Raw genomic sequence first — 13942 nt, 5'->3', positions numbered from 1 at the left:
AAAAAATACAAAAAAAGACTGACAAGCGCCCAGCAACAAGTGCCTCCGCAAAGCAGATGTCGATAACACAAGCGTTCACAAATGCCACACAGTATGAGAAGAGTTCAAGAAGATGGAAAGAAATAACTGACGCTATTTGTTATTAAATCGCAAAGGATAGGACTCCCTTGGCTATAGAGGAGCGAAGCGGGTTTAAACACCTCGTTAAAACTTCTGACAGAAGATACACTGTGCCATCGCGATCACATTTTTCTAAAACTGCGCTGCCAGACATGTACAAGACATGTTGTAAAAATGTAGCTGCTGAACTGAAAAATGTTCAACACTTTCCAGCCACATCTGATCTCTGGTCAAGTAGCACGATGGACCCATTCTTGAGCCTTACTTTGCACTACATTGATGACGATTGGAAGCTGCGCCAGAGATGCCTTGAGACGGCATATTTTTCAGCCGATCACACGGCAGATATGATTGTGCAAGGTCTGAAAGATATGCTTTCTGAATGGGACCTCACGGAAGAAAAACTTTCAGCCATTACGACAGACAACGGTGCAGAGATGAGCAGCTATTTGGTGTCCCCCATGCTGGATAGTGAGGTAAATCCACTGGACTGGTGGAGGAAGCATCATGTACACTTTCCCACTCTAAGTAAGGTGGCAAAAAAGTATCTCTGAATACCAGCTACTAGCCCCCCATCAGAGCGGGTTTTCAGTTCGGGCAGAAACACTGTTACATGCCTCAGGTCCTGCCTGAAACCTGAAAAGGTTAACATGCTTGTGTTTCTTAGTAAGAACTTAGAGTAAATTCATGTTCATATAGTGAAATGACAAGATCGCTAAGATCACCTCATGCAACAGTGTTTAGAGAGTTCTATTTTCATTACAACAATCTGTTGTTTACATTGATACATTGCACATTAAAATATTTATTTACAGAAGATACAAGAAATGCACTGTTTAAAATATTACTTACAGGATATATAAGAGTTATTTTATTTAGAAGAGATACTGCTTATTTTTCTACTTTTAATAAGAAAAACATTGAAAATAATTTATTTTGGTTCCAAAAGTGCAAGTTATTTATTTTTACTTTTTTTATAAGAACAAAGTGACTGTTCGTTTTAGGCAATGTGTGCTTTAATTTCAGTTGTTCAACACTGATGTTCAATAAATAATCACAGATAGTAGATAGTGTGTTTCCTTCAATTATTTTAAAATCAAGTAATGCACCCTTCATTCAAAAATCTCTCACTTGTAATATGTGAGCATATTTACTGTACAAAACTTGTCAGTGAACTATGAGGGCAAAAAAATAAATAATCTTTCATTAATCGTAATCAAGTTAAAATGTTTAATTAATCGAGATTTTGATTTTAGGCAAAATCGCCCAGCCCTACTCCAGCCACCATAAAAAAATCTCACACCGTTCCAGTGTGGAGCGGAGGTGTCACCGACTGCACTCAGGTCCCAATCCAGGTGGTTCATCATGTGGTGGTTGCGGCAATGCCCTATCAGCGGATGCTCCCAACCTCTAGCCATTTTCAAAGTGTTACTCATCTCGCCACAGCACTTAGACTTTGGGTCAGAATTTGTTACTAAGCATATTTATTTTTACACTAATTGTAAACCTGCCCTATCCTACAATGCCCTGCACTGTCACCTCCTTTCCCTAGATTCTAATCTTCTCAATATCACCTGGACTGCCACAGGCAGAACATCAAACAAGACTACCTTGTCAGTTCTGCACTCAGTCTGGCACCTAACTCTTAAAATTTAGATTGTAAAACTGAAAGACTACAATTACGTATATCATTTATTCCAACACAGACAATTACGACTGCATCGACCCCAGCTCTGACCAAGACCCTATTAACCCTTCCAAGGAGGTCTTCCACCTGTCCACCCAGAAGGCAAAACACTGTGCAAGACCATCTCTGGAGCAAACCTGAGCTTCAATCCTCCTTCTGACTGAGTCCTCAACTATCACTACCTCTCTCTTTTTGGGACTAGTTTTATGGTAGCTTATTGGGGCTCCTCATGCTTGCATTTCATCCTCAGAATCTTAAGAGACAATGTCCAGCTCTGCAAGGACCTGAAAACAGTTTGATGCTTCCAATTCTGAGGTTGATGCCCCTGGACACTGTGCACCCTTTACCTTGCTACATGGAACCATGACCCACCGGTCTTGACTTGAGCAACGATAGGGGTACATACTATCTTTCGAAAGGACACCCGGGCCAGGTCAACCAATTCTCTACTACAACACAGGCCAGCCAACTCCTACTCCAGTTCAGCAATCCTGAGCTCAAGATGCTGAATAAGCTGGACTCTTCTGCAAATGTAGCATTCATGAAAGAATGGCCTCTCCAATCAATGCTCCAAAATGTCCAACATTCAACAGGACTGGCACTGCACTGGCATCATTGTTAAAATTTGACTTTGAATTATTAAAACTGCTCAACTTTTTTTTAATTAAAATTAAATGATTTACCGTAAATGACTCGTAAAGCTAACAAACTAAAGCTAAAAAAGAGTAAGGAACTGCTACAGTTATTTTACTCCTTGGTCTGTTTCCAAAATTTAGTGCCCCTTTTATTACTTACTTAAAAGCTCTCCACTTACACCGTTTGTATTCCATAGTATTAATGAACCCTTACGCTGCAGCCCTCCTAATTAGTCTACTTTGCTGACTGCCAAGAACTGTTCAATCCAGTAAACCTTTTACACATTTCTTATTAAGAAACCTCGCTTACGCAATATCCGCCGCTTGTTATTTCCTTATTCGGTTCACCGTTTCTACACCTGATTGCCGTGTTCATTATATCCAATTCTTCGTTATATGCCTTGATCTTTTATCCTCCTAAGGAATCGCTGTTACTTTAAATTAATTGGCGCTCCAACGTCAGTTATTTTACTGCCCTGCCTCATCAACGTTAGTTGGAATACACATTACAGGAACAAGTACAAGTAACTTTTCTAAATGCTCCCCCAAGACACTTAGCTGCTTTTGTTCCTGTGTCGACAAAAACAAAAAACCCTTCTAAAGAGGTAGAAATGCTTTAAAAATTCCAATTCCTGCATGACCGCTTAGCAGCAAACAAAAAACAAAGTTTTTAGGAGCAAAATTGATTTTCTAATTCACTCTTACACCTCAGAACACTAGCAAGGATCATGTCACCACATCGGTATGCCTCAGTCTCCAATGAAACTCCTTTCTCATGCTATACATACAACATGAGCATGTTTTTGAAGTTAGCTGGGACAGCTTAGTGATTACTCAACATCTTATTCTCTATGCTCCAAGCCCATTAGCCAATGCAGTAAAGCCCTGTAATCAAAGTAGAGACTTGCTGGGGAACATGATCCAGCTGAAGTATGGATTTCAAAAACTTGACACAAACGTCTGCTGTTTATTGGACTAATATTATAACATTCATATTCTTTAATTTTTGAATGCTACCCTGTTGATCAACATAACTTCTCCATCTACTTGATCAATAAAAATATGCAAGAAATAACCAGTTATATAAATAGGACTACAAACACTGATTTCAATTATCATCACAGCAGCCTCAATGATGTAATATCACTTTGTTTTGAATAATAGTTTTAATACTTGCTATTTTAAATGTGACAATACCCAGTAACACCAACCTTGTCGCCAGTGTCTATATGATTGATTATAGCTTCAACTCGTCTTTTTTTTGCTGGCAGAGATTGTTCCTCTTCCAAAACTTCTTCTGCCATTTGGTTTCCAGGAACTGCTATTACTGAAAAATAATAAAAACAGGAACAATAAGACTGATACAAACAACCATTCAAGTTCTAAATACTTATGGAACTCTGTTTATCTCCTAAACTATAAACTCAGTATTTCCATTACTATACTGCCCTACTCTTCAGTACAACCTCCAAGCACACTCCTTTAATGGATTAATTTTAAAACCAATAAACTTGACGGTATATTGTTGCATATAACTAGATCTTGATGATGATGTAACACATAATTGAGCTATGGGAATAGCACCTCACTGACCAGTGAACCAATGAAAATCAGTATTTGTTTTATTCAGTTTAACAATTCAGTAATTTAAACAAAGAGAATAAAATTATAATAAAAAAATAAAGACAGTAAAAAGTAGAAAGAGGAAAGTGATGAGGGAGCACTGAATGTGACAAAGCGGCAATATTTTATCAGTTTAACATACGTTTCAAGAATAAAAGGCAATCAGAAGGAAAAAAGAAAATGAAAAATTTGTGTTGCATTATCTGGAATGAAAATACTTAAGAGTATAATAGTTTCCAACTGATTTGCAAAAAAATACTATGAAGTAAACATCGTCTGTAAAATCTGGATGAATTTATACGAAGTTTAATGGCTAGATAACTTTGGAAACTATGTGATTACTGATATTTATAAATCTTTAATGAATAAAAAAATGGCCAAAATGTAAGAGTTGAGACTTGTGATTTGACAGTTTTACCACAAAGATTTACAGTGGGTAGGGAAAGTATTCAGACCCCTTCAATTTTTCACTCTTTGTTATATTGCAGCCATTTGCTAAAATCATTTAAATTAATTTTTTCCCTCATTAATGTACACACAGCACCCCATATTGACAGACAAAAAAATAATTTTTGAAATTGTTGCAGATTTATTAAAGAAAAACTGACATATCACATGGTCCTAAGTACAGTAATCCCTCGCTGTATCGCGCTTCGACTTTCGCGGCTTCACTCTATCGCGGATTTTAAATGTAAGCACATCTAAATATATATCACAGATTTTTCGCTGGTTCGCCGCTTTCTGCGGACAATGGGTCTTTTAATTTAGGTTCCATGCTTCCTCAGTTTGATTGCCCAGTTGATTTCATACAAGGGATGCTATTGGCGGTTGGCTTAGAAGCTACCCAATCAGAGCATGTATTACATATTAACTAAAACTCCTCAATGCTATAAGATATGTTTCCCGAGCGGTGCTTGTTTGCTTCTCTCTATCTTTCTCACTCTCTCTGCCTGACGGAGGGGGTGTGAGCAGAGGGGCTGTTTGCACAGAGGACACGGACGCTCATCTACAAAATGCCGCTTTATCGCGGTGCTTCTGTATACTTAAAAGCACGTATTGATTTTTTGATTGTTTGCTTTTCTTTGCGAGCGCTCTCTCTGACATTCTCTGCTCCTGACGGCGCTCCTTTAGAACGGCACTCCTTTGAAGATGATATGTTTGCTTTCTTTTAATTGTGAGAAAGAACTGTCATCTCTGTCTTGTCATGGAACACAGTTTAAACATTTGACTAAAGGGTGTTATTTCATATCTAGAGGGCTCTAATAATGTTAACAGGGTGGGAGAGTTTATAAGGGCTTAAAATATCTAAAAATAACCATACAAACATATGGTTTCTACTTCGCGGATTTTCACCTATCGCGGGGGTCTGGAACGCATAACCCCGCGATCGAGGAGGGATTACTGTATTCAGACCCTTTGCTCAATATTTAGTAGAAGCACCCTTTTGAGCTAATACAGCCATGAGTCTTCTTGGGAAAGAGGCAACAAGTTTTTCACACCTGGATTTGGGGATCCTCTGCCATTCCTCCTTGCAGATCCTCTCCAGTTCTGTCAGGTTGGATGGTAAACGTTGGTGGACAGCCATTTTTAGGTCTCTCAGAGATGCTCAATTGGGTTTAAGTCAGGGCTCTGGCTGGGCCATTCAAGAACAGTCACAGAGTTGTTGTGAAGCCACTCCTTCGTTATTTTAGCTGTGTGCTTAGGGTCATTGTCTTGTTGGAAGGTAAACCTTCTGCCCAGTCTGAGGTCCTTAGCACTCTGGAGAAGGTTTTTTTGTTCAGGATATCCCTGTACTTGGCCGCATTCATCTTTCCCTCGATTGCAACCAGTTGTCCTGTCCCTGCAGCTGAAAAACACCCCACAGCATGATGACCGCCATGCTTCACTGTGGGGACTGTATTGGACAAGTGATGAGCAGTGCCTGGTTGTCTCCACACATACCGCTTAGAATTAAGGCCAAAAAGTTCTATCTTGGTCTCATCAGACCAGAGAATCTTATTTCTCACCATCTCAGAGTCCTTCAGGTGTCTTTTAGCAAACTCCAAGATAGAACTTTTTGGCCTTAATTCTAAGCGGTATGTGTGGAGACAACCAGGCACTGCTCATCACTTGCCCAAAACTTGTTCAAAAATTATTTTTTTGTCTGTCAATATGGGGTGCTGTGTGTACATTAATGAGGGAAAAAATTAATTTAAATGATTTTAGCAAATGGCTGCAATATAACAAAGAGTGAAAAATTGAAGGGGGTCTGAATACTTTCCGTACCCACTGTATATTTGCTTTCTGTGTGTCATGGACAAAAGGGTATGATAAAAAGCCACAGATGACTAATATTCAAAAATAAGCCATTACAGAAACAAACATCTCCCTTGAAAAACAAAGCCCCTTGTTCTTTGTTTGTAACATTAGATCTTCAACAGTATAGTCATCACACACTCTCCTCGTAATATTTTAAAAAATTATCAAAGTTTTGTGGTACCTAATTTTCTTAAGAAGTAGTTATTACTAGATATCTGCATTTTTGTTGCAAGGTAATTGGTCTTGTGAACACATGCACAAAACAATTCATAAGTGTGCATGCGGAAAGGGTATTCTCCACAGCTTGTGACATTATGGCTCACAGAGAAATGGGCTGACACCATAATAAGGGAATCAGTTATTGGTCCTTCCCAAAAAAAAAAAAATCTCTAAATGAATTAACTCATTATATTTTCATGATGTATAATAAATGTATAAAAATGTACAATGATGTATAATATCTTCAAATGTTCACAATGTCAGTTTTATATTATGTATATGTTTTAGTCAAGTATGTTTTAATGTACTGTATGATACTGTATCATGATACATATTATATTATTAAGTTGCTGCCAATACTCAGCTCTATTTATCACCCAACTACAGATAATTATTTTTACTCATAATTTGCATATTAAACATTTAAAAATTCTGCCATTTTATAATTTTTAAGATTTTTCCTTATTATTACCAGTTAATCACCTTAAAAAATATATACAGTATTATGAAAAAGTAAGTACATCCCATGGAAATTGTTGACTTTTTGAACAAAAAAAAAAGTAGATCTTCAAGCAAATTGTACCTACTGATAAAGATGATAAATTTAAAGAAGAAAAAAAAATTAAGATTTGCTTTTCAATCTTTTATTCAACAAAAATATTTATGGACTGTCCTTTTCAATGCCAAAAGCAAAAAGGCAATCACAGAAACAAGAAAAGCAGTTTATACCATTCCATGCAGTGCATGCCCAGTGGCATACGTGGGACAAACATCTAAAAGACTCGCAACATGGATAAAGAAACATCGCAATGCCATCAGAAGGAAAGACCCACTGTCTCTTATTTACATAAAAGTTCCACCAGACACACATTTAACTGGGACACTGTATAAGTAAATTTCAGGGCAAATACTAACAGTGCCAGAGAGCTGGCTGAAAAGCGTCTCTCTAACAAAAACGCCATTAACCAACACTTGGACCTAGCATATACAGGCTTTAAAAGAAGAACATCCTAATAATAAAAAAAGATTTTATGACCCTGTTTCCTCCCACAGTCCAAAGACATGCAGGTTAGGTGGACTGGCGATCCTAAATTTGTCCCTAGTGTGTGCTTGCTGTGTGGGTGTGTGTGTCCTGCGGTGGGCTGGCGCCCTGCCCGGGGTTCGTTTCCTACCTTGCGCCCTGTGTTGGCTGGGATTGGCTCCAGCAGACCCCCCATGACCCTGTAGTTAGGATATAGCAGGTTGGATAATGGATGGATGGATGGATTTTATGACCAACACCTTCTGAACCCCACCGTATTAATCCACCCACCCCTTTAAGCCCCCCTTTCACTATTTTAAAATGTGACTCATTTTCCCCCTTTGTGGATCTCTAGCTACAGATACACACACACATAGCCTTTCTCATACTTTAAATACGACATTGTTTTCTTATATGTAATATGTTCCTATAACATTATCAACTTATACAGTAAATTTCTTCTACATTTGGAATAGGCAAACACACCATATAAATTTTAAATTAACACAATGCTGGATGATTGAGAGTCTCAACTAGTAGGGTAAATTACTACACAGCCTAAAACATTAAAGTACTTTAAGATAAACAGTACATTGGTAACAAATGAATGAAGAATTCTGAATACAGTACTTTTTACTATCTAGCCCAAGACCATTAGGTTGATCATTTCAGATATAGTCTATAATTTTACTTGCACAGCTGTAGTGGCACATTGGACACATTTATTTTTTCCAAATTTCATATGGTTCACTGGTAAAAGGGATGGATTAGTTTGAGTTCATACTTATAAAGAGCTTGCAAATCTTGCTAATGTGATTTAGTGCCAGTGAAGATAACTAACAGGTGTATGCAGTTTTTCTCAATTGTAACTGTACACTCGCAAAACTAATTTATTATGAAGTACTTAGTGAGACCTGAAATGCAATTAAATTAACTAAAAATATCTCATGCAGCACAAAACACAGATGATATTAAGTTCAGAAGTAAAGCCAAACAAAAAAAGTGTTGATGGGGGCACTGTGCTTAAAAAATGTGCTATGCATCTGATGAGACATAAAACTGAGGTCTTGACTCTGTGGCCATAAAAGATACCTGGGCATCCTTTATAAAGAGTAGGGTGTTTCCCAATGTCATGGCTAAATTGTTCACCATGGCCTGGTCATTTTCACCCCCTAATCATCCTCTGTCCCTAATTGGCTACGTCTCTTTCTCACCCCTTCACCACATTATTCAGGTGGATGCTGCACATAGGTGGTGGTTGAAGTGGCTCCCCATTCTCTATGTAAAGTGCTTTGAGTAGTAAAAAAAAAGTTCTATATAAAATGTAATGTCTTCCTCTTCATCAGGGTCATCACTTTAACTATGCTTTCAATTGTTGGTAGACCATATGACCTCTTTAAAATAAATTACATGGAAAAGAAATTTCACAGGGAGTGATTATTTTGTCTTAGTAGAGACATCAGGTGAAATAAAATACCTTTATTCCACAGGAGAAAAGAACAAGATAGACAAAGGAATTAATACTGAAATTAAATGTAAACAGAGAATAAAAAGGAGAAAAGGGCATTGTGAGAGATGGCACGCTGGGACTGGTATCCCGGACAGAGCAGAACTGGGATCCTTAACCAGCAGGGAAGCCAATAGCATGGAAGGATGTTGTCTCCCCCAACAACCTATGAGGCAGCCCTTCTGGACTTCAGTACTGTTACAGAGACCCACAGTGCATTCTGGGAGTTGTACTTCTTTTGGCCAGCCCTATTGGGTCCAGTAGGTGCACCAGGGGGCGCCGAGTGGATTTATGAGCCCTACTTCACCAGACTCCAGACATAACCAAAAGTACACCTGAGCCACAGTATCAGGACACTAGAAGTGCTCCCGGGTTTTACACAAAGGGAGCAGCCTCCTTCACCCAGGCGAGCCAAGTTTGCCTGGAGGATCAAGAAAAAAGCCTTGAGAATTGTACTGAGCGTTGTTGTGTGGCTTTTGAAACCTGTACTGTGAAGGTATTTAAAAGATTAAAACCTTTGTATTAATCAGGACTTGTGTATACACTTTTGTCGGGAGTGTGGAAGGCTGTAAAGCCACTGGTGGTCAAAGCACATAAATTAAGTAGAAAATTTCCAATAGTAAACAAAACCAGGTATATTGTAGTCAATTATGTAGTTGACCATTGAATTTGAAATCCAGTACTCCTAGATCTTGTAGCTTGCTAGAATGATAAATATTGTAAGCTATTTCACCAGACCTCTAGATGACAACAGCAACAAAAACAGATGATGTTTATGGGCAAGACAAAAAATGACAGTATTGTTCCATGCATCCGAATACATGACTTCTATTTACTATACATAACTCACCTTGCTGACCATCCTGCATCGTTACTATAAACTGCTGCCCCAGACTACTGGTTTGTAGATTTCCATGTTGGTCTGTTACTATTGCTATCACCCTTTGACCTCCACTTCCAACCATATGTTGTAACGCTGAATCTACCGTATCAGCTGAAATCAATTCTTCTGTTTCTGTGAAGAAATAACCAATAATACATGTTTTACTTATAACCTTCAGAATTTTGTTAATGAGATATAGAACCATGTTCACTGTCTAGAAACTAAACCTGAATTTCTGCATTAGTGTACATCAGGCACTCGTTGTGTGAATAAAGCTTACTCAATTTTGCTTTGAAATTCAAAAGCATAAAGTGCCACTACAGTAAAATTCAAGAAAATGTCAGACTTGATTTAAAATGTTGTCTGAACAAGTGTTCATTTTTTAAACTATTGTAATTGCTTATTTTACCTGCTCTGTTTGAACTGGATAGTGGCCCTGATGCTTCTGCCAAAGCTGCTAGTGTTGCAAGCACTGAAGTTGTGGAGACGTTTGGTTCCCCTAGACAAGTTTTAAAAACCCATTAATGTAATCAGGGCAATTAAACAATGAAAAATAAATGATTAAAATGTCTAAATACATAGTACAATGCTTGCTTTTTAATCCAGATGTTTTATTTTAGGTTTTAAAGGTTTCAAAAGCCTTAAATTTGTTGTGTATAAGACGAATCCACCATAAAGATCATTAAATGAAAGTATTTCATATTTTTTGAAAATTGCTTTACTTTTTACGTCTACTTATGGCATAAAATGTGAATACCCATCATTCTGCTTGTATATTATTTGTGTTCAATACTAATAAATTATGGCAATTTAAGAGCAATACAACAATAAAATAGAACTTGCAAAACCTTTATACAAAAGAAAGTTGTAAAGCTTAAAAGGCTGCCAAATATCAACCAATAATTATCTTAACTGTCATTTCTTCCCCTTCAATTTACAGTTAGGTCCATAAATATTTGGACAGAGACAACTTTTTTCTAATTTTGGTTATGTAGAATACCACAATGAATTTTAAATGAAACTCAGATGCAGTTGAAGTGCAGACTTTCAGCTTTAATTCAGTGGGTTGAACAAAAAGATTGCATAAAAATGTGTATCAACTAAAGCTTTTTTTTAACACAATCCCTTCATTTCAGGGGCTCAAAAGTAATTGGACAATTGACTCAAAGGCTATTTCATGGGCAGGTGTGGGCAAGTCCGTCATTATGTCATTATCAATTAAACAGATTAAAGGCCTGCAGTTGATTTAAGGTGTGGTGCTTGCATGTGGAAGATTTTGCTGTGAACAGACAACATGTGGTCAAAGGAGCGCTCCATGCAGGTGAAACAAACCATCCTTAAGCTGCGAAAACTGAAAAAAAAAAACCCATCCCAGAAATTGCTACAAAGAAGCAACGCAAAAAGACCTGGACGTCCACGGAAGATAACAGTAGTGGATGATTGCAGAATCATTTCCATGGTGAAGAGAAACCCCTTCACAACAGCCAACCAAGTGAACAACACTCTCCAGGGGGTAGGCGTATCGATATCAAAATCTACCATAAAGAGGCGACTGCACGATAGTAAATACAGAGGGTGCACTGCAAGGTGCAAGCCACTCATAAGCCTCAAGAATAGAAAGGCCTGATTGGACTTTGCTAAAGAACATCTAAAAAAGCCAGCACAGTTCTGGAAAAACATTCTTTGGACAGATGAAACCAAGATCAACCTCTACCAGAATGATGGCAAAAAAAAAAGTATGGAGAAAGCGTGGAACAGCTCATTATCCAAAGCATACCACATCATCTGTAAAACACGGTGGAGGTGGTGTGATGGCTTGGGCGTGCATGGCTGCCAGTGGCACTGGGACACTAGTGTTTATTGATGATGTGACACAGGACAGAAGCAGCCGAATGAATTCTGAGGTGTTCAGAGACATACTGTCTGCTCAAATCCAGCTAAATGCAGTCAAATTGATTGGGTGGAGTTTCATGATACAGATGGACAATGACCCAAAACATACAGCCAAAGCAAACCAGGAGTTTATTAAAGCAAAGAAGTGGAAAATTCTTCAATGGCCATGTCAGTCACCTGATCTTAACCCAATTGAGCATGCATTTCACTTGTTGAAGACTAAACTTCATACAGAAAGGCCCACAAACAAACAGCAACTGAAAACTGCTGCAGTAAAGGCCTGGCAGAGCATTAAAAAGGACGAAACCCAGCATCTGGTGATGTCCAGGAGTTCAAGACTTCAGGCTGTCATTGCCAGCAAAGGGTTTTCAACCAAGTATTAGAAATGAACATTTTATTTCCAGTTATTTAATTTATAAAAATTACTTTTGAGCCCCTGAAATAAAGGGATTGTGTTAAAAAAAATGCTTTAGTTGCTTCACATTTTTATGCAATCTTTTTGTTCAACCCACTGAATTAAAGCTGAAAGTCTGCACTTCAACTGCATCTGAGTTGTTTCATTTAAAATTCATTGTGGTAATGTACAGAACCAAAATTAGAAAAAAGTTGTCTCTGTCCAAATATTTATGGACCTAACTGTATTGCAAAGACAATTTTCAGTCAAAGCATATTCTTTGAACTATTAATCTTTGCACAACATGTACTTAAAATCTTTTTTGCAATCCTGCTTATGTTCTAAGCAAGAAGATAAATAAAAACTATCCAAGAATAACACATTATGTGTTAACTCCTTCAGACTACTGTATAATACATGAACGGACACTATTTTAATATTAATATTAAAAATATCTCAAGTAGACTTTAGGCCGGTCCATACAAACATGAATAAATTTGAAAGCTCTCTTTGGAATTCAGAAGGTTTCAATGTCCTATAGTGTTTTCAGATAGTCACTGAAACACTAAAAACACATAAATCTTTTCTATTTGGCATGCTGCGTTTGTCACCCAAAAGCTAAGTTTGTTTACGAAGCAAATACAAAGTAAATTGAAATGCTGACAGCTCAAGAAAAGAAAATGGACCTGGAGAAAACACTAACCAAGACTTCTTTGCTTAGGCAGACAATGTACAACTGCTTTTAAAGGTTACCAATGATTATAAGATAGCCAAAGCCCTGGAAAATATACTGCTTAAAAAATTAAAGGAACACTTCTTAATCAGATTATAACATCAAGTCAATGAAAACTCTGGGATATTGATCTGGTCAGTAAAGTAGCACTACTGATAGTATGAGGCGATACCTGGACCCTACAGAGGTTGCACAGGTAGTCCAACTTCTCCAGGATGGCACATCAATACGTGTCACTGCCAGAAGGTTTGCTGTGTCTCCCTGCACAGTCTCAAGGGCATGGAGGAGATTCTAGGAGACAAGCAGTTACTCTAGGAGAGCTGGACAGGGCCGTAGAAGGTCCTTAACCCATCAGTAGGACCGATATCTGTTCCTTTGAGCAATGAGGAACAGGATGAGCACTGCCAGAGCCCTACAAAGTGACCTCCAGCAGGCCACTGGTGTAAATGTTTACAAAACAATCAGAAACAGACTTCATGAGGGTGGCCTGAGGGCCCGACTTCGTCTTGTGGGCCCTGTCCTCACTCCCCAGTACCGTGGAGCTCTATTGGCATTTGCCATAGAATACCAGAATTGGCAGGTCCACCATTGGCACCCTGTGCTTTTCACAAACGAGAGCAGGTTCACCCTGAGCACATGTGACAAACGTGAAAGGGTCTGAAGAACCCATGGAGAATTTTATGCTGCCTGTAACATCGTTCCACATGACCGGTTTGGTGGTGGGTCAGTGATGGTCTGGGTAGACAATGGCACTTTGACTGCCATTAGGTATTGAAATGAAATCTTTGGACCCATTGTCAAACCCTATGCTGGTGCAGTGGGTCCTGTGTTCCACCTGGTGCACAACAATGCCTGGCTTCATGTGGCGAGAGTATGCAGGCAGTTCCTGGAGGATGAAGGAATTGATACCATTGACAGTACCCAATGCC

At 38.3% G+C, this 13942-nt stretch overlaps 1 protein-coding gene across 6 annotated transcripts in view; it reads right to left on the bottom strand.

The window, feature by feature from the left end:
- Positions 1–13942, bottom strand: part of gabpb2b (GA binding protein transcription factor subunit beta 2b) — a 49421-nt gene that overhangs the window by 20573 nt on the left and 14906 nt on the right. For 5 of the 6 annotated variants that reach the window (XM_039750549.1, XM_039750522.1, XM_039750514.1 and 2 more), the window contains 3 exons: positions 10403–10492; positions 9961–10125; positions 3654–3769 (listed from right to left, as the gene is read on the bottom strand). In XM_039750549.1, the coding sequence (XP_039606483.1) occupies positions 3654–3769; positions 9961–10125; positions 10403–10492 (371 nt within the window). The remainder of the gene's footprint in view (positions 1–3653; positions 3770–9960; positions 10126–10402; positions 10493–13942) is intronic. The other variant, XM_039750541.1, reaches the window with a different exon arrangement.

The sequence above is a fragment of the Polypterus senegalus genome, chromosome 1 (assembly GCF_016835505.1).
Source record: "Polypterus senegalus isolate Bchr_013 chromosome 1, ASM1683550v1, whole genome shotgun sequence".
NCBI lineage: Eukaryota > Metazoa > Chordata > Cladistia > Polypteriformes > Polypteridae > Polypterus > Polypterus senegalus.
Note: the sequence above shows the minus strand (reverse complement) of the source record. Positions and strands in the feature narration are given on the sequence as shown.